Here is a 26,900-nt window from a genome sequence, read left to right on the forward strand (position 1 = left end):
GTTCTTCTCAGATTGATTAAAATTTTAATCTTTATTTCCATCGTATTAGATAATTTTTCGTTGGTTCTTTTCGTCGAACAATGTTAAATCGATAGCCTGCGAACGAGGAAAGAATGGTGTCACGAGATCGACCGTGCTAATACGTATAATATACTCGATATAAACGAGAGCGTATACGGGCCGCGCAACCATCTCGAGATGGTCGAGCGTGGAATGCCAGTATGGAGGTGTGGCAAAGCACCTGTTATTTTCGCCCCATTATTCCCCGACCTATTGTTAAGCGGTGGTGGTTTGATCTCGAAGGAAAATAGCCTTTAACGTTCCGAGTTATAATCTGAATTCCGTATCTCGTTCAATCGCTTCATCTACTCTCGACCGTCCACCAAGCGCGTCCTACATTCCATCGAAGAAGCAAGCCACCGATTACAAAGAGTATCGTCGACGAACTTCCGGTCATAAAACGTTCTCTATGCATAGAAAACAATCGCCACTGTTTCGCTAATATTCCCTGTTGTGTCGTTAGCTTCTGTAGCGATTAGGTTAATTGCGATTCTCGCGAGAAGTTCGAGATTAGACACGCGTGTTTCGTTTCGTTCTTAACGGGAGTCGCGTTACGGACGCGCTAAATATTAATTAGCGAACTTAACAAATCGGTCGATAGTTTCGAAAAGTTGAAGCCGCATCGAGATTAACGAAATAATCATTCCGTGTTGTTCGTTCGTTCCCGAGATCCTATTGTTGCAGCGCCGAGAATCCAAGTTCGCGCGCTGCATCACCCAAGGGCCTGTCGCTCCTGATGCGAACCAGTTACTTATTCTCTTTACCTTCTCCTTCTCGAGAAACTATCCAGTCAGGAACTTCGAGTGTCCACTGCCAGCGACTTGCTTAACTTTGATCATTTTTCCAGTAACAAAGTTTGTAATAGAATTTCACCGAGCAAATTCTCCAAAATTCTCCAATAGTACGCGTCTATCCTGGCTTTTTCCGAATCTGATTTTTTTCCAAGACACTTGACCGCATTAAGTTGGAACTGGAGCTGACCCGGAACGATAGATCCGCCGTACTACAACGCCTATAGTAGAGATATATTAAATTTATAAACGTCGAATTAATAGAGAAAGGTTGCAGACGTTCGTTAGAGACGAACCTAGTATTACCAGCAAAGGGAATTTAATTACCGAAGCTGGAAATTAAGCTGTCTCGTTATTCCTATTTCCAGTGCTGCACTTTTCAGCACGTTTATTAAACCGGAACGAATACATACGCGTCTCGTAATTCATTTCGTGCTTTCTGTCGCTTCTCTTGCCAAATCCGATCCGAAATTCCTTATCGGAAGAGACGAGAACCGACAATAAATTCTCTACGCTCTACCTGATCCTGCTAATTTGCTAACGTGCGTTCGCTAGAATCAATGTTCGTCGGAAGCCGAAATCATCCGACTCGGTGAAATAATTCGGCAACGATTCCTGCATCTTGCGTTTCGCTGGAACCAACCACCACGGAACAGAATTCGCAGGAACTCGCGTCATCGTTGCGGATCCTCGTGAACTACGCGCTCAATTTGAATATGATTGATCGAGAGTACTCCTAAGTAGGACGTGAATGGGTCTACTCGTACGAGAGGGAAGCAAGGAACTAGCGATAAGGTGAGGGTAGCCATGCCTGCGTTGGTGCACGAAGGGGAAACGAAGCTTAAGGAGACGAAGCGTGACAGTGACGCGTCCCACGGCGCTATCGGTGATACCGGAGACTCTCACTTAAACCCGATGATAACGTCGTTATGTCGGCTAGGGAGTCTCAAGTCGTACGACGACAAATCGAGGGAAAGTGATGATGATAAATGTTGAGGATCATGCGTGAACTTGAACGAACGAATACGAACGAGCGTTAAAGTCGTGGACGAGATTCTTCGAGGATGTCGCGAGTAGCGGATGAAAAACTACTTGAAAATGCGCCGTGAAAGTGAGTCTCGGGAATCGAACGGTACGCCGCAGTTATTTAACTCTTCACTAATGGAATTCTATTTGCTCGTGAAAAAAGAAAGTCTGTTTACGACGATATAAAAGTTAGCGACTTATTAATACAAACGGTAACTTCTTTGATATCAGTGAAATAGCGTAGTGAACAGACAAGTACAATTTTCCAATGTTTTAGGAAACAGTTTAGAGTTAAATTTAGGTTTCTGTTGGATGACCTCCTCTTGAATTATTTCGGTATGAAAGAACGAATTTCGATGTTACGAAGACAAAGGACGAATGTTTCGCGATGATTTTCTATTATTCGGAAATCTAGGCGTGGTAAAGTAAAGGATCAATGTCTTCGGGTCGTGTAATTGCAAGCAGAACGACTAAATGAAACGCGGCCACTTTTAATTAAGCCTTAGCTTTATTCCTCGAAACGTTGCTTCATTCCTACTGGATACAACACCGCGTCTTTATTTCTTACTTAACTCCGTACTTTCGCCGGTCTTCGCAACGAAGGCTTAGAAATGCGAAGGCAAAACTTTCCGGGGAAGTTCGAAACTCCCCAAAATTGCTAAACTGTGTTGAAAATGTATGTAATCAAACGGTACATTGTGCGTTATTTCCTGAACGAAAGAATCTCCCCTTTCCATTCCGATTCGTCTTTCTTCTATTCTTTGCTTTCTGACTTACGCTCCTTTAAAAATTGTTACTTCTTCCATCTATACAACCTCTCGAGTTGCGTTTCAAATATACTTTTCGACTCACCCGACGATATTATCTGCCATTTCTATCGTCACTTAATATTTGCAATTATTGCCATTATTATACCGTTATTGTACCATTGTCCGGGTTTTTAATTTTATTGTTGATCCGCGTAATTTTCTCAATGATAATTCTAAAAATAAGAAATAAACAAACTAAGAACCCAGTTGACCGCAGTTTCTTCTACAAGAAACGATGTCAAATTTGCAAGCAAGTAATCAATGACGAGTCGTACTTTGGCTCGCGAAGAAAGCGAACTTGCGCGCTAGAGAAAGAGAAAAAAGGCCTCCCCCTAAAGTCTCCTATTGCTCGTAAAGCTAAATTGTTATAGTTAAAGGAAGTCTCTGTATCTAGACCGAAGAAACCTATCTTGGATTTACGGCCTCTCAAACGACGAAACGCGCGAGAAGGAAAGGAATGAAACCTAGCGAACTCTAATTCACCCTATCCTTCTCGCTATAATTTCGCCCAATTGAGATATATGCAGAACGACTGGTATTTTTATCTCTCTTTTTCGTAGATCCCGTCGATGGCTAAGGGTGCCGTTTCCAGAGGAAACATTGGATATACAGGGTGGGTCTCGTATGATGTACCTCTTGAATTTTCTTACGATTTATTGGCCTCCATGAAGTCGTTTTACTTTTCGTTCCTTACAGAAACATACGACGAAGAGGAAACTTTTTGGAAAGTAAATTACGGTAGATTTTTCGAGGGTGCGCAACTTGTAGAACAAGTTTCCTCGATACTTAGGATACAGGTCGTGAATTATAGTTCTTTCGTAACGCCATATCGTTAGATTTAGTTCTTTGATCGATGAAACAGGTGCGTTCAAATTCTTCGATATCCTTTGTTATAATCTGCACCAATCAAAGGAAAGACGAAAATAAGTAACAGAGAACGAACGAAAGTAAAAGTAGTTTCTAAACGTCGGTAAAACGAAGTGTCCAAGTAACGGACGCTCGTTTCGACGAGTATCTCGTTCTTCGTTGTCTCCCTTATTTATGAAAGGGCCTGTACCACGCAGACTCGCGTGCGCGTGGCGTTGAAAGCTGCTGAAAAGCCGTTTCGAAAAGGAGCGAGAGGGAGTAGAAAGGATGGGCTGTGGCGTGGTACGAGAAAAAGCGTGTGCAGCGGGTTCAATTTCGTCCCTTTGCAAGAAGAGATATCGACGTCATTCATAGCGAGGCTTTTCGCGCCCTCTCACCGTAAGGGGAACGTAATTATAGGTATCCCTTTCATCCGACTACGGAATAGATAGATCCAGCCGGCCAACTAATCCAGCTAATCCCTCTTCTAGGCTTTCAACAGGCCCTTCGCACGGCTTCGATCCCATCAGACGATGCTTATCATTTCGTAGCTGGTTTTATTAAATGCACGCCCGTCACACCCTCGGCGGCCCGTTCTCTGTCAACGTCTAATCTGCTCGAATTATGTCATCACGATTTTACCAACGAAATTCACCGGCGGTACACATAGATCGCGTATGCAACGCGTACCTTTGATATTACTAGTGGACGAAACGAATTTGGAAAGCCTCGGTGGTAAAGCGAAATTGGTAGAAGTTAAGGTAGGTTCTGTTTGAGTTACTTTGTATACTTTAGATTTATTCGATAGATTTTCCACCAGTGAATATTTCATCTTGCTCGCAGTGGTTGCGGGAAAATTATTCCGCTTGAGACTGCTACTACGATTATTTCATGAGGAGTAGACATAACGATTGCAGAGCTGTCAGGTATAATTGTTTTTGCTTCGAGATTATCATTTGTCATTTCGTTGGTAGTATCTGGTAGACGTGGATGTAGCGTAGATTTTAATTGAGTTCGAGTTTAAATTCGAATTAAAGTTTCAAGTTTCCGATTCAAACTCTTCCTTGAAATTTCAAATTTAAATGATCGAAAATTGTAAGTTAGTAGGAGAGTAAATGACGAGAATTCGGACGATAGTATTCGGTATTTAAATAAGGACGACAGTATTTTCCGGTTCGACGACAGTCAGCATCCCTAATTATCAAACGGGAACCGCAGCGTTGTATTCGGAAACAATACCGCGAGCAATGCGCGATGCACCTGTAGGCACGTACACACGCGTACTCTTACCTGACCGAATCTGAACTAAATAATCACGAAATACGGTCAGCAAAATCAACAACCTGTTGATATTCGGCGTATTTAAGAAACAGCTTGCACGGTCCCGATGGATCGTGTTGCCTTTTATCGTCGAATTATCGCGACAAAAATAAGTCGAATATATTTCCAGTATCGAAACGAACTCTCTATCGAATCTGCTAGTACCGAAACCTTACATGTCGCTACTTGAAATATCTTACGTTTAAATAAACGAATAGCGACAAGTTTATCCGAGCAAGGAGAAACTTCAAATTCGCCAATTCTCGATTAATGATTAATATTTTCGATGAAAATCGGATTACGAAAACAAAGGTAAAAATAGCATATGCTTTTCGCGTGAAGAAGATCGTTGAAATTCGTCCGGGACGGTTGTTTTGGAATGTCGTTTAAAACGTATCAGGCGGGAGAATGGAACGAGCGTCCTCGAGAAAATCGCAACGAGAACAAAAAGAACACACAATGTATTTAATTATACGAATAGCATCAGCACGTCATAGAAAAAGAGGGATTCCTTGAATTGCTACATGTTTTGTACTTCGGACTGGAGTTCCTTTATCTTGGCGAATCGAAATATTGTAATGCACGTTTCAAAATAACGAGAAAGAGAGGGAGAGAAAATGGAGAAAACGCAGAGAAAGTAATTACTTCTCCGTGAAAATGCGAGTGCTAATTTTATGGCGGAGGAAAAAAGGACAGCGCGAGAGAAACAGAGATAGATAGCACGAGATGGATGGAAGTTGAGGGATCTTTTAGCAGGAATTAAACGCGTGCACGTGTTTGAAACGGGCCTGAGTGCTCTCGTACACGATGAAGATATCTCTGTTTTGATGAGAAAGTCATTCTGCGCGCATTCGCGTTTCATATAACCGGAAATCATGACGAGGCTCTCTGTATCGCAATTTGCGTTCCGCATTACGTGCCGCAGAGTACTCTATGAGACTTTACCGCCCTATCCAGCGGATCCTATCAATGGGAAATTCCGTAATAATATTGCGAAACTTCACCCCTGAAGTTCATGCAAATACCAGCTGTTTACATCCTTCGAAATGTTTATCCCTCCACCTCTGGAAAAAGATAGTTTCCGACGTGCAAACACGACACCTTGGCGAATTCCTGAAATTTATTTCTCGCGAATGATACAAGTGGGAAAACTTGTACCTGCGTACGATGTCTACTTTTCTCGATAAATTCCACTTAAAATGGAGGACGCAGGTTTGAAACTTACAGGAAGAATTTACTAGATCTTGCGTTATTAGTCCAAGTTACTTTCCAGTGGTATAACGGAAAATAGTTCTCGTCGCGAACGTAACCTTTTTCTTTTCCTTTCGAGTATCAGCTTACGTTTCAGCAGGATTTTCTTCTATTTGAAGTGTAACGCACCATATCGCGAGTACGGCAGTATCTACTTCGAACAGGTATTTTCCTTTTTCCTCTTTTTCTCTCTAAGAAAAAAGTAAATATTTTAAAAAATCTACTTTCGGGAGACTCGACGCAACATCGGTAGCTAATTAAACGAAAGAAAGTATGAAACCGCGGATGTAAAAAATTGAAAGTCCTCGAATTAAGCAAACCAGCCTGCGTGAATCTCGAGACGTCGCTTCTCGAGCGAAGAAGGAAACTCGAAGAGAAACAGTTGATTTCTTCGCCCCCAACGCTATCGATCCCTTTTTCATTCCTTTAATAAACGTTTAATACAGACAAGCCATGGAATTTATTTGAAAAGGGATTTATTCCGTGTATTTCGTTGCGGTAACGTACAAAGGAACACCACAAGTGGCAATTAGTATGCCGACATTTCGAGCGGCATAGATAACTAAGAATGTTATTATCTGCTACCAAAAGGAATATCTCGATACCAATTTACACAAAGCCAGTCGATGGGTGACGGGATCGTGAAGCACAATACTTCCATTCATCCCTTTGAGGAATCGCTGCTAAACGAGCGACCAGACAAAAGGGGAACAATAAAACCGGCAACTTTTTTTTTCTCTGTCCTTCTTTGCACCTGTCCCTTTGTTGCCAGTCGGACTCGTTTCGCTTGACACGAAATTTCACTTAGGCACGATCTTCCCTCGATAAACAGTTTTTACTTCCATTCGATCCTAATGACTTCTTTTAATTCCATCAGCAAGAGAAACAGCGCGAGATTCGCTTTTCAGCGGAACATGAAAGGGTTCGGTCGCTTTTGAAACAAATGATAGCTGTCAGTGTAGAGCTGCGAGATATTACCAATTCGCGAGATGTTGGTTTTTAATACGAACCTTTCATTATCTGTTTCATGGTTCGTTGAACTTGCGCTATTTTCAAACAGACAAATACTGCGTCGTAAAATCTTCCTCCGGGGTTTTATATCCAAGATTTCAAAAATTCAGTTCCCATTAACTCGCATATTCGACGATTCGAATTGTCTTTTCCCATAGGAATTATTTTACAAATAATCTTTGTTGCCGACGATTGAGTACGCGACATTCGTCCCTTCGAAATTTATTAGGTCGTCCGGAAAGTGTCTTTCTTTTACAGACACGTCCTTTACAACGATGCATCTTTGTAGAAACATGAAACCTGATCTGTCGAACGTTGTGATCTTTATTTCGATGGAACAAAATCTATCATACATAATTCGATACGATAATATAAAACGGAAAATGTTGTACGTCCATTGTTTCCTCATAAAACGAAAGAAACTTTTCGGACAACGTAATACTTCTTCCACGCGTTTTCTTGAGATTCCCTTCAAATAATTCATTTCGTTTGAACGTCGAGAGAGAAACAACGATTCGTAGATAATTGTAGGGACCATTATAATGTAATCATCTTAACGCACAAACAGAGTCAACGAAACTGATGAGCTAAAATTCCACAAACGTCTAATTAATCGCTGACATCGTCCAACGAGTATCTAGTGACAAACGAAAGACGAGATCGGTCGGTGCAAGAGTGAGAATCGGATGATATGAGCAGTGAACGAGGCAAGGTGTTTACGAGAGCGTGTGGCGTGTAAATACATGCACAATGGGCAAAATGGGTCACGTTACGTGTTTCGAGGTGCGTCGTAAAGGCATCGAATGTCTTCTAAAACGTCTTCGGCGTCCGTTCTGTTGGAAAATTCGCCCGGTCGGATGTCGACGAGCGTTGCAACGGCATTTCCGTTGCCCCCTCTAATCTCCTCTTCCTCTTCTTCCCTACGTCTCCTAGAGCGACATCCGGAAACGCAGGTACCATGCGAATATAAATTCGCGGAAAAACGCGGAGAAAAGGACAGGTCCACCCGTAGGAACGGTGCTTTGCTATCGGAAGAAATCGCTCGAGAAACACCCGCATCTCCTTCCGGAATCTCGAAGGTGTGCACAGAGCTGTTCGCCTAGAAAATATGCATCTTCACGGCGCTTCGGCTTCGCTGCACGCGCCCGCATCATCTTTGACGCTGCAAGCGTTTCCTCCAGCTCGGAAAATATCTACTGCCGTGCTCCCGAATTTTTTCCGCTCCCAATTGCCCGGAAACAATTCGCCCCGGTAAAGCATGCAACGCGACCGTATGTGTCACACTCGAGGAAACGAAACTTATCTGAGAATCGTCGTTTCTTATTTTCTCCTCTTGTTTTTCTTTTGTATTTGGATTACGAGTGATTTTATGGGGCGTTGAATATTGAAATGTTGAATCGTGCAGCGTATCGTATCGAGGGAAATAAAAGAAGATCGATTCGTTGTATTTGAAACAGCGTGAAATATAGGGTAGCGTAGTAATAAAACAGTGTAGAATGTTTGGAAACGGCATAAGGAAAGAAATAAGTTGTAGAGAAATTCCTCAACGAATAATCTCCTTTTCATTCTTTCTTCCTTTTCGCTATTTTCTCGTTTACTAGCACGCTATTCTATCGTTACCAAATCGTTACAACTATTTCAGATTGCATTCTTTTGATTTTTGATATGATAGAAGAATTTAGCAAGCATCCTCTTTTATTAGACGAGTCTTGTACAATAGAAGAGGATAATTCGATACTCTTGCCATGATATTCCGTGATCGATTCTGTTAAATTTCACAAGGGTTGCGCTGTATTTCGCGATCTTCCTTTATAGATATTATTATGTTTGACGAGGGCTGCGTTGTACTTCACGATCGTTTTCAAGAGTAGCCTTCGAGAAGAGAAGGTGAAGTAGCTTAATGGTGGTGAATTCCCCGTATTTCGGCTAGGTAAATGACGTAGACCCGCGCTGAACAATCTCCATTAGGGAAAATGTAATTTACTAACCCATCGACTTTCTGCGAATTCCTTAAATTTCAATTAAGCTTCAAACTACCTCGGATCGTACACCTATCGTTCTTTTCGGTATCTTCTAGGTTTACCCACCGGTATTCCGAATTTCTTTATTATGTAATATAAATATTTAAGAAATCGTTGTTTCTATTCCAGCGAAGAACTCTGACATAGTTGCAGATCTCTTAAAAAGTTTGCCAACGATATTTGGATGAAATATCGGTTGATTTTTAGTGCAGGAAACGAGGAACCGAACACGCGTTTATTTCACGTTGAAGATGAACCGCCGAGGAGTTTCCTGTAGTCCTTATTTTCCGTATTTAGAAACTTCTCCAGTGTTTTTCAAAGAGCGTCGAACTGCAAGAACAGACTGATTGAAGTTGCTCGAACAATTCTTCGGTGGATACCAGAGGATTCTGCTCGAATGTCGTTCGTAACGGATCCTCGCGAAACTTTCCGTCTTGCTGGCCGTAATTCTCAAATCGAAACTTTTAGAGTCATCCAACATCGAACTGATAATTGTTCTCTTTCTGTACAGTCGGTGTGTGTCTTTCCTCGAGCTCGTACGAACTTTACGACGATCGAATTCGACCGAGTAAACGTCGGAACGGTACGTCTTGTAACCTGGTCCTCACCCACGAAACGATATTTTTGTTCCAATGTTATAGTCTGCGAGAATATCGAGCTATTATGGAAATTACTTTGATATCTTTAGACGTTTCGAAAAAGATATAAATTTAAGAAGGAATAAAGAAACTGGAACGACCCCCGTTCCTCATGACTGATTTCGATATTAACGATCCCCTTTTCTGTCCCCATATTTTTTTCCTTTCTGGTCCCGTGAAGAATCGAACGACCACGGTCGAGTTTCCGTTTCACGAACTCGTAACTGACCACCGGTTTCCTTTCCACCCACTGGAGAACAAGCGCGGAAGAATTAAGGGGACGAAGTGACGTCGAGACACAATGGGTTCTCGTTGCGGCCAGAGGATTCCGAGAAAAAGGAAACTTCACGGGAACCAGAAATGACGGAATAGTTCGCGGTAAGCGTATAATTTGCGGGAGAAAATCGTGCCGCGATTAATGGAGCAGAAAGAAAACGGCTGCAAAATGTAGAAAAATTGATACTACTTGGTAATAACTCCACCGTAGATTAAACGATAACGAGTACACGATGAAAATAAAAATTAATTGCATCGAAGACAAGATCAACACGGACTTTTCATCTTATGGGTTATTTCGTGTCCTGTATTCTCAAGTAATTACGTTTTACTACGATCTTTATGATTTAGAATAATAAATTTGGCAATTATATTTTATTAATTTTATTAATAATTTTACAATTCATCGTTGAAAGTGGTAAAGTAAATACATCTTTCGTTGTATCGTTATGTAAAGATATACGTAGATATACTAATATAGAAATAATTATTGTTACTATCAACGCGGGAATAATAAAAGAATATAAACATTTATAAAGTATAACTGAAATTTCCAAACAAAGATATCATTTTATTTCAAATATAATTTAACCAAACAATGTCTTATTGTTTCTTCTATACGCTAAATGGTATCATTTGTTCAAATTAAGTCGATATACGCAAATTTTCCAGGTACAGTATTGTGCATACTTGGTTAAAAATCATGGTATGAAAAATGTTCATTGTTACGATATTTGCTGAAAGTTGAATTTTCCAGGAAACCGTTTGTTTGTGTATGTATATACGCCTTTCATCAAGGAAAAGGTGAAATCTCTAAAAATTTCTAAAGAATAATACAGTCCAGGAGTCTCATAATTCATTGAAAGAGAAAATTTCTACGGCGACTATGTTTCAATTTCGCGCGCTGCTGTGATTGGAAGAATAATCGTAGCACGTTAAACGGCGCCAGCCAATCAGAAATCGAGTAGGTTAGAGTGCGACTTCAATCGCCATTTCCCGGTCGAAAATCGTAGCGTTAAGATATGTCAACAAAGTTTCGTCTGCGTTACACCGCGTCACTCGACTGCGTAGTTACTTCTTGCTGATTATACATCATTATTAGGTTTGTTTATATTTATATACATTTATAGAATAATTTATTGTACGTTATATAAAAGAGTCAAGTAGTTTTAATTCTTTCCCGTTCTTTCTCGTCCTTTGTCTACGCTATTTTTACTTACGTCGTTTATTTACGACATTACGAGATTCTAAGACACAATATGAGTTACGTTATTGCTGTATTTTGATATAATTGGTATCGGTTTGTACGTTTACTTTACATTTATTTTAAATCTTTGGTTTTCTTTTGTACAGATCGTTGTTAGACCGCAGAAATGATTTCGAAAGAATAGAACGTCACGGTGATTAATGATCCATTCGATGAGAATTGAATGCAGATAACCTGATTGACAGATTTGATTTGCTGTAACAAAGGCTGATGTATGTACTTTTATTGAACTATAAACTACGCATTTAACATACGATTGACAAATAACGCGTAATACAGAATTAATACGTAATGCAGCTATGTTATAAATAATTCTATAGTTTATTGACAATGTTAAAATGAACGTAGACTTTGTAACACTTGAACAAGGAATTCAAGTAGCTTTTACATTTTACTGTACTTCGATAGCGATCTCTCTGTAATAACCTTATCACTGAATTTGTATTTTCGTGATGAAATACGTTTCGATTGTAGGTTAGTCTCAGGTAGGTTTCTTTTATGTATCATTATCAGTTCCTTTAGGGATGTTTACATGAGAAATTTTAATCTGTTGCAAGTTGTAAGCATTCTCGAGTATATACATATCTAGTAAACAAGACAAATTATTATTACAAATACATTATTGAAACTTGATAGCAAGCATTTATAACATAGCTACATAATATTGCAAATAGGTTATATTGCATTCAGAATATTCCAATATTCACTGATGAGAAATGAATATTAGCTAATTGATAATTTAATAAATAAAATAGCAGTATTGTTTTAAACCAACGTTCATTAGGAAACAAGGGGAAAACAAAATATTTTTCTTTTTTGCTACTCTCTCTACTAACGCACTTCGTTCTTTTTTTTTTCAGAGAACTTTTGTGACCGCGTGCAATGCGGTCGATAAAATCAGTGTTTGCTATGTAGGATGTAGGATCTTGAACGTTTTTCAAGGCACAATAGCTCTAATTAAATTTAATTACGATTGTCATACGGCGAAATTAAAGTCAATGTTATTTCGTCGATTATTTTCTTTTTTTTTTTTCTTTTTTTATTTGAATTTATTTTCCTTCTTTTACGTACACATTTCTCTTTTTCAATATTCATCTCGGTATTAGAGTCAGTGTTTGTCTCAAGAGGATCCAACCTCTCCAAAGCACCAACGATGTAAGTGTCTTTATTTTCTTTTTTACATTTTGAATGAAATTATTATCCATTAAAAAATAAAATTTTTTTAATATTATATCGTTAATATTATATTTCAGAGAGCTAGAAATTTTAAAATTTTATATCGAAGAATTGCAATTTTTATTATTATCAAACTGTAATCTTCGGTATTATGTATTATTCAAATTTTACATTTAATACAATGTAGCAAACAGTACAATAACGATAACGGTAACAAATTCACGAAATTCTACACTTTTTAAATAATGAGCATTGTCTTTAAAAATAAATTGCAATATTGCACATTTTTTAAAGATCTCCGAGGCCTCCACTGATGACGACTTTCACGATACATCGTTCTTCTGGGATATTGTAGCATCGATGATAACATTTTCTACATCTTACGGTGAGTTTCATGCATTCTTGTTGCTCTGATCACTCGATCGTATCATAGAATGAAAAGTTAAAATCGGCACGGGTGAATGGTTGTATTAGGTGAAACTTTTAACGAGCATAATGACCGCGGGTGTTTACTATACCCATGAATAATATTTCCTTTTCCTATGTTTTATATCATATTAATTCAGGGAAAACCTTGCATATGGCGTTCTTGATACCAACAATATGACGTTGATGATAATAATATTAATATAATATTAAACGTTGTAATTAATATGAACGATATATTGTTGATAATTAGTTTGAATAAGTGGATGTAAAAGCAGAACATATCCAATATGAATACATATTTGCAAAAGCCAAACATCAATAAAATGTGAATAGGCACTTGTATAAATAACAAACATTGAAATAACTTCAATTAAGTGCTTTGTAGTAAAGTCGGATATCCTACGACTTGGTTGTAGTGAAACTTGAAATTATTGTAACGATAATGTAAATTATAGTTGATAATTTTTTGTCTCATTTTCGGTCTCATGATGATATGTCGAACAATTCAATTATTTTCTTTTCGTAATAGAAACTTTATTATAATGTGATAGAGTATTTTGATACGAAGATATTAAAGTTCAATTATTTTTATATTCAGTTTAAGAATTATTGTTGCAATAGTCCTCGGTCGCGCTTACTATAATTATTTTTCGAATTATCGTTGCGTTGAAGCACGAATCGTGATTGTTGCGTCTATAAAATGTCGCCCAATATTCTTGCACCGAGATTGTGGAAATATGTTTCCACTCTTGGATCACCTGACGCTTCGAAAAGATTTCCCTTTACGTTCCTTCGTTTTAGGTTGGGCTCATGAGAACTTAGATTTTTAATGATCATTAGGTTAGGCAGAATATACTAATTAACTAACTAAAAATACAATATTAGTCAGTGCTTAAATTTGTGTATGTACATCAATATTTATGTATGCGAGAGATATTAAATGGGTGCATAATTAGAGATAGTGTATAAATAAATGAAATGAATGTAATTCTTCGCGAGACACGTTTCTCCCCCTTTTTTCTTTTTAACTACCAATTATTTTACATCTTTATGGCGATGAAAGTATAAAATATCGATACAAGTACGAAACAGCGTCTCACATAAAGTTATAAAACGAATGGTTTGAAATTTAATGTAAATTTCAAAAAAGGGAATGTGTGTAAACTGTAATGATAAAATGATAACGGTGTTGTAAAGCTTTCAAGATGCGAAACAACAAAATACATTGCGTGATAAATCTATTCTTTATCTCATCCATAATTCTGCTGCAACAATTTCGTCGAGTTTGTACTATCGTGTACCGGTTTGAGAATTTAATTTGAAAATTCCAGAAAAAAAGACCACGTCATCGCGAAATATCTGAGACATTGGACGTGTGAAATTCAATTCCTTTGAACGACCCGCGTGATTTTACGTGTAACAACAAGTCAGCTCCCCGGAGGGATGTATAACCGCTTTCGGAAACTCGAACTAACAGGGATCTCGCCGGTTTCTCGAAGAAGGCAACAGCAAGAAGTTGACCAAGAGAAAATAAAGCGTACACGTTGGACGTTACCGTGCGCGGTTAACGGTGTTCCCTTCTTGCTCGGCTTTGTTATCCCCCGTTGCTTCATTCCTCAGGGCGAGATAGGATGCGAAATCTCTTTTCTAGTGCGGTAGATTTTACGAGACGTCTCGAAGAAACTAGTTTCCTTCTCTGGTTGCATCAACGACTCTAATTTGTTCGCGATAAACGGTGGCCCACGGAGTTTTGAAGCCAGTGGAAAATTTACTCAAACACTAAACGACTATGGCCAAGGCTATGACCCGATAAATTCCAGGCCCGTTGGAAAATTTTGAGTAATTTGCCGTGGAATTAATAATCTGAAAAATAGAGCGCGCGCATGGAACATCAGCGGAAGTTCCCTTATTTCTCTCAACGTATCCTGTGTTTTCTGTATTATTCAGTTTGTTACTTTTTGTCGAATTTAATTAACTCTAATTAACTCTGTTAGCACTGTTTATAATAGTAGAATCCCTTGATACAATTCAATCGACTAAAACTTTCCTTTCTTCAGTTGCAACCACAAATGATCTAATTCGATGGAATATCTATGATTACTTACTTCAGTGATACTTTAATTTCCAATTACCACCGAGTATTATTAACTAACTGAATTATTTTATTATTAATAATATTAGCCACACAGTAGTGGCGAGACCAGCAGAGTTATCACGAACGATAGTTCAAGTTAATCGCATAATTTGTTTTACTTGAAATTTCCCCATACACATTCCTTCTCTAATGTTAATTCCAAGTTCTTAGAAATGAAATAACATCGCAGCGTGTAATAACAGCGAAGAAACGTAACTTAATTAAATTATTGCTTTCCTACGCGTGGCATTCTCGTCGTTCAGACAACGATACTCGTCCCAGTTCTAATACCACTGAAATCCCGTTAGCTGCTACGTTTCTGTCCACCCCTCTCCCATCGAGCAGAGAGCAGGCCAGGGGGAAAAACGATCCGCAGAATTATAACACTTCCTTGCCGCTCGACTTGAATTAAGCCCATTTTTAAAACGCACCCAGCGACCGGCCGGGGCTTTTTTAGCCGCCAGGTCCCCGTATCGCGATTTCTTCTACCTAATATTTCAACAGGAATTGTGCTGGCTACGAAGTCTACGAAAATTAGATCTCGACCGTGGCCACTGGCAATTTCAACGCGGCATCAACTAAATAATACGCTCGTAACTTTTCCTCGGATCTCTTCTTCTGTATCCTTTCCTCCCTTTCTCCTCGTTACACCCTTAATAACGACGATGTGTGCTGGACAACGAGAGGAAGACGGCGGGGGAGGGGATAAATAGGATTCGTTTCGTTCGAGACGAGACATCGAGGATTATACCGTGATAGCGAAAGTATAGAATGGGATTGGTGACCTAATTGCGTGGCTGCTCGTTGTGTCGAGGGCTGCGTTCCAGATAGACTGAAACAACGACGTGGGTGAATACCATCGTAAAAGTTGATTTTTTCCTCTTCTCTGTATATGAATCATGATGTATAGCGTGACGTATATTTGGAAGGTTTTGCTTGGATAGGAGAATATACGCGTAATACGTATACAGTAGAGAAGATAAAGTTAGTTTGAAGGTAGATAGGTCCTTGTGACAGATTGGAATGAACAATGTTGAGTGTTAGTGTTAATAAATTCTAATTGTTTAGCGTGCTAAGTCCGTATTATCCTGATAAGTTGTAGCAGTCGCAGAAATAGGGTACAACTTCCTACAATACCAGGAGCGGAATACAAATTGCTTAGATATTCAGATTTGTGCCGTGTATAGTACTAAATAGCAATATTGATCTTTCGGTGATAAAGCAACATATAACGTATAATAATATATACTCCAGTATAGTTTGCCAAGTTATTTTAATTTAATTTATTTTCAGACAAATGGGAGTAACGCGTTGGAACACGGTGCATTACATAGCGCGAATACTTTACGAAAGGTTTAGCATAGAATTTTTAGAAGAGACGAAAGAAACCGAGAAAGAGTCAAGTAGAAGACAAAAATTGTTTGCAATAGACGTGCAACGCATTTTATAGACGAAATGAAAGTTATTGTATTTAGAGGTAAATGTACGCGGATAATAAAGTAGCAGATTGTCTGGATGATCTTCTCTAACGCACGACTGTACTTAACCTGGTCAGGAAACCAGGTAACAAAAGCATATTCTAAACGTTGTATAGCCATCAAACGATATAGCAATTTAATGGAAAGGACGTTGCTGAAGAACATCGTTTTATCAATCCAGAGGTTATTGAATTTGAGCATGAAAAAACTGGACGTTTCATCTGAAAACACCAAATTGACCTGTAGATTTCCTCTTCCATGTTATTACTTGAAACAGCGTCCAGATGGAGAAAGATTCTTTTTATGGTTCACGAAAGAAGAAAGATGTTCTATTATTTCACAAAGCATCAGAAAATTCCCTACCTCGAACTTGCGAGAGTTTAAGTTTTACGGCGTAGAAAGAGCAGGTCACGGGTGGCGAGCGTTGCGAGTTTCTGGAGAAAAGTGGAAAGGTCGAAGACCAGACGAGACGAGCAAATGACGAGACAGCTTACGGTGAAACGCTCGAAATTATACGATAGTTTCAGGGCAGGCTAAGGTGATGAGTTCGAGACGAGACAGCGACAATAACTCCGGGGCTACATAAAGACAGTTTAAAACAAGATATCACAGTGTGTTCATCGTGCTCGTGTTGACGATCTCGCCGATGAAATCTTACAGTCCTTCTTGAACCGTTCATTTGTCGTTGAAATTTTACGGGAAACTCATTTATCACGGCGACCAATAAAACACTGGTGAATTCATAAATTTAAAATAGCAGGCAGGGTATTGTACAATATAAATGAGAAAGAAACAATTTTTGTCAGACAAACGAGAGTATCCTGAAACGAATTTCAACGTTGCTCGAGTATATAAGAATAGGAAGGTCTTTAAGTATCTGAACTTTTTACGTTGATATTTCTCTAAATTTATGTATAAAAAGTTATTTAAAATCTCTAGCAAGTCTATCGTCAAAGTTTCGATATATTCCGAAACAGTTTACAATAACCTAACAGCACACGACAAAATCATTTATCAAAGCAGGCCTCTCAACACCAGACACGAGACCAATAGAATCCCACAAAAAAGTATTCGATTAATATCCTAAACGTTGGAACAACTTTAAACACGACAACCTTCGTGCCAAGTTTTGCCATGTTTCGCTGTGTTCGCACGTTTCACGCAATTTCACCCTCGTCTTTTTCAAGGGGGACCTTAACCTTAACCTCGCTCGAATAAATAGCCGAGACGCGAAACAAAAAGCAAAACAAGAAAAAGAAAGAAAGAAACAGGAGGAAGAGAAAAAAAATGTCGAAACATTACTCACATTGGACGTCGAGCAGAATACTCGCGTTCATGGGTATGGTGAGGGTGACGTGACGGGCGACGCAGGCGATGGTTGCGTTATGGTGTCCCCTCAGGACCTTAAGGTGAGCTCCGCTGCGTCTGCCGGACGTGGAGGGCAACACGGTCAGATTGTCCGGCGGTTGCTCTGGTCCGTCTAAAGTGGCCTGAGACAGAGTCATCCCCCATGCTAAATCGGGCGGTGGATTTCCACCCTCAGCGGCACACTCTAACGTCAATTCGGAACCCTCCTTTACAGGGACGAACTGGTTGCCCGGGTCCAACCGACGACCATCTATCAGCAGGTACGTCCCACGGGGTGCCTCTGCAACAAATCCAACGACCCGATAAGTTCACCGATTCGTGACCTCGTAACGATGAAAAATCTTGCCGGATATATTTCAGCTACTACTGCTGAATTTATTTATGGAGAATTTTGTTTAGATTAATTTTGTTTCGATATTCGACTCCAGGATTGTGTCGAATACGGCTAACGATAAGCCTTATAAATGAAGATTCCTAAAATAACAAATTGTAATAGTTACTCTACGATGAATCGGCTAAGCACTCTTGGCCGATTTCCATCGTTTTTCTTTACGTTTTTTCTTTTAACGAGCTTTTCTCTAAACGAATTTTCTCTAAACTGAATTTTGATTCCAGTATACATTCGGCGATGTGATACGATAGAAATCTCATTCTCATTGTTAGCGTAGATGTATTATAAAGCACATTGAACGAGAATATTACTAGTCCATTTTCCGTTTATTGAAATTAATAACAACAAATTCATCGGAGATTTAAATACAGGAACGTACGTAACCTTATTCCTTTTTAATAAAAACAGGATAGAAGACCCATCATTCAAATATATTACAGAGCTAATGAAACATTGAAGTAGAATTAAAATTCAGATCGTAACGACTGAATATTTCACGGTGTTACGATATTTTCGACGGAAAATCACGAAGGTGCTGTAACCAATGATTTTCTGCATCATTGTTATTCACAACGAGGATTTCGATCGAACAATACTGTTTTTCGAGCCGCCTGATGCGCCGTTGCAAAAACTGGAAACAAGGAAATGTAAATTTATCCGAGTTGAGACCGGGGATGAGGGAGGAGGAGAGGAGAGAAGAGAATAGCAGTAATAAGAATCATGTTTTCCATCCAAATTGATCGTGTTTATGTAGTCGAAGAGTGTGCCAAGCGTTTCAACAAGATTTCTGCCGTTCCAGAGTTTCGTTTCCCAGCCGATAAGATCCAGTCACGTTCATTAAATCGCATCGTGCTCTCGATCTTGCCAAAAATTGCCGCACGGAACGCTCCACGAAATGGATCATGGAAAGGAAAAGACGCGCAGATTTTTCGTTGCATCGAAATTGCGATCTCTGACACGTGTCCCGATTTCGCGTAATAAAATACGCGTCCGCTGGAAATATCAACGCAATGTTTCGTACATTATACCGTAATATCTATAGTCTTTGTATCTCGTTTTCTTGCAACGTTTTTTGACACTGCTATTTTTTTCACAGAACATATCGAAGTAAAATCGGTCATTCGCAGAGAACTCGTCTCTCAATTTTAATATAAATACGAATGAAAAAGCCATTAAACTCGAAGCATTAAATTCGATAAAACGGGGTGAGTTGGAGATAATCAGAAAATCTGTCCTTCGACTCGATCGAGTTACCGAATCATACGGTAAACAGGGGTGAAATTACATGAAATATTTTCCACGAAAGGGTTTGAGAGAAAAGAGAGAAAGACGAGAATGGAAAAAAGATACGTGAACATTTAGCGACCGTACTTTGTGTCAGATATTTTCCAATTTTTCCGATAGGATGTATCGGGGCTGAAGAAGCGGTTCATTATTCACGGGTCCGTTCACTTCAAAAGAGAATCCAGGGCGAAACAAAAACTACGACAGGGGCAGCGCAAGAATCCTTGCCGCTACTGCTTCCCATTCGCGTCCTCCATCCACAATTTCATCGGAATTTTCGCGATGCCAGGGAATATATGGTAGATACGAAGCGGGAAAGGGGCGAGGAAGAGGGCGGAAGCATCGAAGTTTTGCGTTTCATTCGACGAACTGAAAAAGGTGCGCCTGTCCGCTCGATAAATCTGCACGCGTAGTTTGAAATTTTATTCTCCCGTTTTCCATGAAAACGCTACGGTCTCGCGATGCATCCGATCGGACCGGTTCTCTATGCCCGTTGAAATACTGTGGTGAAATTAATATAAAATCGCCAGACAAACGCGAACGGCAACGAGGTCTCTATTATTTCACCAACGATTTTGCAAAACCATAGAATCGGCCACAATGAAAATTAACCTCGATCGTGTCACGTTGAGATTATTATTAACGATTTCTACCGAAATCTGATCAAACTTCCTACGATTTTAATATCGATTTGGAAAGATATTGTCATCTATAATTATTCGTACAGTTCAAATATAGGAGATTTCTTTAATCGAAGTCGAATCGAATTATCACGAATTTGTAGAAATCTCAAATTCAATTGATTGTACGATTTCGATCGATTGTACGCATATTTATAGAATATATTTGCTTTTAACCGTAAGATTCGCTCTTTCGCCGTCCAATTTTACTCGATCGTCCGATTTCCTTCGTTTCCGGAACGGAAGCGGGAAATACACGGGACCTTTCGGTTCCTCCTTCGGAATGAATAAACGACCTCCTTAATTCAGCGTTCTCTAAGTGAAAAGATGGATCGACTCTGGCTTATAACCGGAAGATCGTATCGTCAGATGTGAAAGCGGACGGTGGAATCTGAGAAAAATCCAGACACACTTTGCATACACTTTTCGCTTCAATTTTCAGTCTAAAAATCACGAACTTGCTCCGTTGGAAAGGTTCCAGATCTGTGTAATGCGATCGCGAATCGAGGAGAGGAAAGGATTCGGAAGGAAAAGAGGGTTCCTTGGTACGCTGGTTATATAATATATTCCCCCGTGAACATACGCTTCTTCCTCCAACTTTTCAACCAACATCTCGCCATTCTTAACCAAACTTTTGGAATCTCGATCGCTTTTTAATTTCATTATAACTACTCGATATCATCCCATCTTCCGTACAACGCTTACGTTTCGCTAATCAGAGTCGTTTTGTCGGTAATATTCGACTACGTGGGTGCACCGTCAACGCAACGAATTATAGTTAGCTCGTGAGAAATTGGCCTAGTATACTCCGTGATTTATTCCCCTTTTTCCTAATTTTTGCCAGCCTTTCCGAACGTTACTTTTCACCTTTGTGAATGTTTATCTCTGCCTAACGATCTATCCGAATTTCCGCTCGTCTCTATTTCTTTTATCATTAATTGCCATTAATTGCCGTATAAGCTGTACGAAGAAACAGCGATAAATTTTCCTTCGAAGCCCGCTTTCTTCAAAAAGATGTCCGATGAAAGAATATTCTTGCCGACTTTTGAGTTATCAAGTCCATCGAACAACCCACTCAGAATAAGACAGTTTTTCGCTTTTGCATGAAAACCGTGCATCTTGTTCCAAGTACTCGTTGGACAATCATCGGAAAGACGAACGAACGATTCGGAAATCGAATGAAATCGAATCGATCGAATCACATTTTGCGTCTGATGGGAGAAAAGAAAAAAATGGTATTCTGTTTTCTACACGGTAGCGCGGAAAAATCTGCTGGAAAACGCATATGAGAATCGTACAGAGTATTGCGGAGAAGTGATATTAACGAACGCAGCACGGTGTACTTTTTGCTCGTTAACTCGAATTGGCCCAAGAGAGACGGTTCGATCCTTCGTTCGGCTCGAAGCAAACGCATCGCGAATTTTTAACGTAATAAAGTGGAAATAAAGTGGTTTGGCCGGCGACTAACAGAAGGCTTGCCCCGTCTATCCAGGTCACTGAATTAATACCGGTTTACCTAGCGGCGCGCCGTGGCATCGCGTGTTCCCAACTCTCCGAGAGAAAAGGAAAGACCACCTCTCTCGATCAAAAGGGATTTAATCGCAACGCGAATCGAATTATATTATACACTCGGAACCCTTGCATCCAACGCGCGTTTCCATTACCGTTTCACATGGATAACGATTCATATTTGATTTCTATCTCCGTGGAATTTCATTGGCAAACATGCAGACGCGAAGCTTATAAAACACCTGAATCGTCGACGATCATACGGTTCGAGAGGCGGAGTTGAAAAGGCGATAGAAGCTTCTCGATTACCCTTCTGTTTTCTGAATTCAATTGGCCGCGAAAGGTGTCCGAATTCGAAGATTGCCTCGCCGATTATGCAATATTTTAAACAATCGTGAAACGTGTCCGTAATTCCCACTGTCGGTGAAGAAGTAGCTGCTGTGAGAACGGACGACCCAGTAGATTATTGCCGACGAATTATTTGCGGTGAATTCGCGAGAAATGCATTTATAGGAGCGAATTATTTTAGATTTCAAATCGGATTCAAAGTTCAAGCGAAAGTAAATGAATGCACTTTAGCGAGATTCGTTTTAATCGAAATAAAATTATTAACAGTTAGGAGGATCGCACGAACTTCGATAATAAAAAAATTTTTATTCTTGAAATAAAATAATAGCCGCAGGACACTCGTTGTGTCATATCGTCATACTGCGATATGAGAACAATAGCAGCCTGTAGAGGCTCGTCTCGCTGCACTCGCGTTTATTATAGATAAATTATTTAATTCTTATATGTTGAAGATATTCTTGAAATGTTTCATATCGGATAGTTAACTCTGTATATACGTAATTGGCCAGGTGTCTGCAGAGAAAGCGCCGTTCCCCCCCAAAATTCCAGGCCAATAATAGGTGCAAGGGTGCGCGTTTAAGCCGGGAAGAAAGCGTGCCGGCCGCGTTAATACAGAAACATAACGCTAAAAACAATTTCGAACGGTACCGAGCTGCGTTTCGCACATATGGTGCCACGTCTGGCCGAACCAGGAATTTCCCAGATATCTATGGTTCGTAAAATTTCACAATATCGCCGGCACCGACCTCCTTCGACGATCGATTTCTCCGCGAATATCAGAAGGAACGCTTGTGTTGAAGTTAAGGAGCGAGAAGGAAGGAGGATAAAAAGAAAGGTGAAAAAAGAAGCGGAGAGAAAAGTTGCCGAAGCGACGAAGAAACATTGATTTTTATGCGAAGCGAATGCTTCCGAAGGAATTTTTTTTATAACAGGCAAATAGGATTTAATAATCGTGTTAAGCAAAAGTTACGGGGAAAAAGCGAGACGAAATAACATTTTTTTTTTTAAAGTAGCGAATCTCAACGAGAATCTGGAAATTTGCAGACACATCGATAATGTAAAAGTAAAGAACGAATTATTTTACTCGACGGTAGTAGGGGAACGTAATTATAATACAAGAGGACTGCAATAACAAGATATCACTGGAGAAGTTCGTATTGAATTACAATGAAGTATACTTCATCGGTAGTTTCTCGTGATAACGCAAAGCACAGGAGGTCTGACGAATTTCTCAACGGAACTACTGAAAGTGACGTTTGACTACATAGATAGATACTTGACTGAGATTCACCTCGACAGATATTACGCGAATATTCCTGTACAACGTGCGATACCGCTTCGTCATCGAAATAATCTTTACAAAATTGAAAGTTTAAACTGTGCAAGGGATCACGGGATTCACTTAGCGGCGCGCTTAAAGATCGTCACCTTTTTCTGAATTTAATCAAGCGACGCTTCTCTTGCCGCGACTCTGCTCCATCCGACCGGCAAGAAATTGTTCTCGCGCGATGTCGCGTCTTTCACTGCGATTATCCGGTGCGACTTTCATTAACGGGATGCTCGTAACGTTCCGCGTATGAATCGGGTGTCGTTCGCGTTTATTGCGCCACGTGTCGTTTAGCTTTCGCTATCGCGGCCCATCATTGCCTGAAAAGATTCATTGTCATTCATTAAGGAAACTTGACGCTCGTGAAGCCGATAATGTCTGTCTGGAACTTCAACTTGAGCAAACTTTAACGTTATTTTGTTAAAATTCGAAAGTCTGTGAGAAAGAAATCTCGCCCGGATTCAACTCCGGAAACTGTATTTATGGCGCCTACTAAAAATTCGTCGACTCGGTTAATTATAGTTGAGCGGTTTTTTAAAAATCGTCTACAGAGGATAGACTCGCCGAGGATGTTACAGAGTTGCTGACAGCGAAACTCTGAGGAAGCGTTAAATATTCAGATCCAGTCACCGCTCTCAAGGAGAGGACGTATGTTTGCGAGTCTTTTAATCCGTGAAAAATATTTACGTTACTTAAGTGCAGACACTTCCAAAATTTTCTCTTTAAACAGCTCTTTTCGGTCCACGGTTTACTGATTTATCAGATTGCGGCAATGAGATCACTTTTTTTATACTTTGCGAGAAATTGCCTTAGTCACTTGTTGATATTTTATTAAACGACAAGAAAAACAGATTCGCTAATGCAATTTATAAGCTTCAGAATGTAATTGACGCTATTAGCTGGTATATACACTAGACCTACTTTACTTGCTTGAACGCGAATGGCTTTTTACGACTCTTGTTCAACCACTGTCACCGCCCGTGTCACTGCCTGACCGCGTACCGTCTTAAACTACTTGTTGGATCATATATCAGCCCATACTACTGTTCTCTCGATATAACGTCTATACCACTTGCTCGTACTGTATGCGATTTACGATATTTTCTTGATCAGGAACCATCCCCGTTCTACTTATCTGATTCAGAAGGGTTCGTATATCGCTTACATAGCAAGGGACGATTTCTATAATACTACTTGCACGACCAGAGATACGATTCCTATATCCGCTCAAAGACGGCTCCATTCCACTTGTACGATTACACATCGACTCGTACCACCCTGTCTAATCTGAAACGAGCTCCGCGCTACGCAAGGAGAATTATACAACGTTCCCCTAACTCTCCCAGACTATTTACGTAAGCTACACACGAGACGAAATCAATGGACTTTCCCTATATCTTGGAAGCAAAGCGCAAAGGAAAACAAGAATATCGCCGTTTCGTTGGGAAATTTGATAGCACGGCGAAACGATTCGAGACGATCGATCGCGAGGATCGATCGCGATGGTTCAACGAACACGACGTGTCCAGACAACCCAATCGGGTCAGGAATTCCGCAGGCTTCGACATCTTTTCCGATAATCATTCGGCTCGCTCCGGGCAAGCAATAAATAGGCAAGATTTTGAATCGTTGCCCGAGGACGGCTCGTGGGAAAAGTTCGCGAGTCCGCACGCATCACCGCGTTCGATCGACTTCATCGTCCCTGCTCGTCGGTGTATCTGGCGCGGAAAAATTAGCCTGTACTCCTTTTACCTTCCCCTCTGCACACCGCGTGAACGAAAGTTCGCTTATTCCGTTTGCCGGCCTATGCTCCATCGTTTCTCTCGACTTCCATCCAGAATTTACCATCCTTCGATTTTCTCGACGAAAAGGAAATCGTTTTTATTAACATACGTTAACGCGGTTTTCAAATACCGCAAAATTCAAGTCAAGTAGAAAAGTAGCATTCCCAGAGAAAGTATAAATCGATTTCTATCGGAGCGCAAAAGGAGAGCAGGAGAATTCGTATCGATTTCGTGGATCGACTCCTAAGTTTTTTCCCTTCCGTTCGGCTTGCGCTTGTTTTGTGGATAGACGAAATAGAAAGTAAATATCGGATTCTCGATGACGCAGCTCCTTTGAGGAATATCTTCGATGCTTTGGATTAAAGATTTGTTTTCGTTTGGGGAAAATATCATGGAGCTTGTAAGGAAATGTATATACACGGATGGAGGAAATTTTTGGTACGCCTCGATTTTCTTTTCATTGGTATTAGAACGTATGGCTAATCAAATATAATTTGGTAATTACGCTTCATTCGATACATCATGGAAAAATGAATAACGAACGTACATTTCGTCGATAATTAAGGCTGAAATATCGAGTTTTGTTAAAAATTTCATACGTGTTAGAATAACAAGAAATTGTCTTTAATAAAATAGTATAAAATGTTCCCTTCTTCGTTTATATTCTGCAACATTTTACGAAAATTAAAATTCATAGAAAATCTTGTTTTAACTTCTTAAGACGTCAGCTGAAAGGAGAATTGTAGATCAGAGATAAATAACAAAAGTTCGAAATTTGTTTTCTGTCGTCATCTTTTCACCAAGAAGAGCGCTATACAACAGAGATACAGATTTTCAACCGGAATTTAGGAAACGGAAAGGATAAAGCGCACTATTAATAAAGCACTGTATTATGAAGGATGGTAAATTAAACGTAGAATGTTGGTTGGCAATTGCCGCGGTTGGCAGGTAATTGTGAAATACCTACGAGTGGGTGCGCGAGGCGAGCGTGCTAGGGTCGTGTTTGCATGCGATTGCTCGGTGTTTGGTCGTGTTGAGCGCCACCGAAAAGAATACCTCGTTGCGTTTCACGGTGCGCAACAAAGGCGCAACAGGTGCACGCAGCACACTGAAAAGAGAGAGGACGCTCGAAAGAAAACCTGCACGAGACGATAATTTTTTTTTCCGACGGTGCGTCGAGCGTAATTCGTCGTAGCGTTCTGAAATTGTAAAGATCGTCGTGCCACGGACCGCGACGTTCGGACGATGAAACGAAAAGGGAGGGAAAAGAGAAAACGGCGGATCTTGGAACGACGTTTAAACTGCCTTAAAAAATGAAGCATTTCGTGAAACTCCTGAATTTGCTCTCGGGGATGTACGTGAAATTTAATGCGCTGACGAAAAGATGGTATAAATTGCGTTGTTCGATCCACGAGAGAAAAATTGAAAGAGAAAGAAGGAGCCTTGGTTAGACAGCGCGTGATATTACGATGCAAGAACGATCAGTCGCGAGTGACGCTATTATTGTCAGAAATCATTTGCATAGCCGTCCCTTTCAAAGACTTTAAAATCAATTTATCATAGCTTGCGACAGTGACATTATTGTATTCAATATTTCACGAAGGATATAGCCACGGGATATTACGTATTAAACTGCAATTCCAAGTCGCCAGTGCATAAACAGCTTAAATAATGTC

The 26,900-nt window shown here is 39.9% G+C and overlaps 1 protein-coding gene and 1 long non-coding RNA gene across 2 annotated transcripts in view; one reads left to right on the forward strand and one right to left on the reverse strand.

Annotated features, from left to right (window-relative positions):
* LOC117240437 (B-cell receptor CD22) overlaps nucleotides 1–26,900 on the reverse strand; it is a 312,271-nt gene that overhangs the window by 113,639 nt on the left and 171,732 nt on the right. Inside the window, exon 6 of the mRNA XM_033506479.1 lies at nucleotides 17,840–18,181. Coding sequence (XP_033362370.1) covers nucleotides 17,840–18,181 — 342 coding nt within the window. The remainder of the gene's footprint in view (nucleotides 1–17,839; nucleotides 18,182–26,900) is intronic.
* On the forward strand, nucleotides 11,036–16,571 carry LOC117240474. The gene is made up of 5 exons (XR_004494710.1): nucleotides 11,036–11,151; nucleotides 11,403–11,528; nucleotides 12,177–12,471; nucleotides 12,787–12,877; nucleotides 16,349–16,571. It is a non-coding gene; the product is annotated as an uncharacterized LOC117240474 (long non-coding RNA).

The sequence above is a fragment of the Bombus vosnesenskii genome, unplaced genomic scaffold (genome assembly GCF_011952255.1).
Source record: "Bombus vosnesenskii isolate JDL3184/JDL3185 unplaced genomic scaffold, Bvos_JDL3184-5_v1.1 scf7180000013264, whole genome shotgun sequence".
Taxonomy (NCBI): Eukaryota; Metazoa; Arthropoda; class Insecta; order Hymenoptera; family Apidae; genus Bombus; species Bombus vosnesenskii.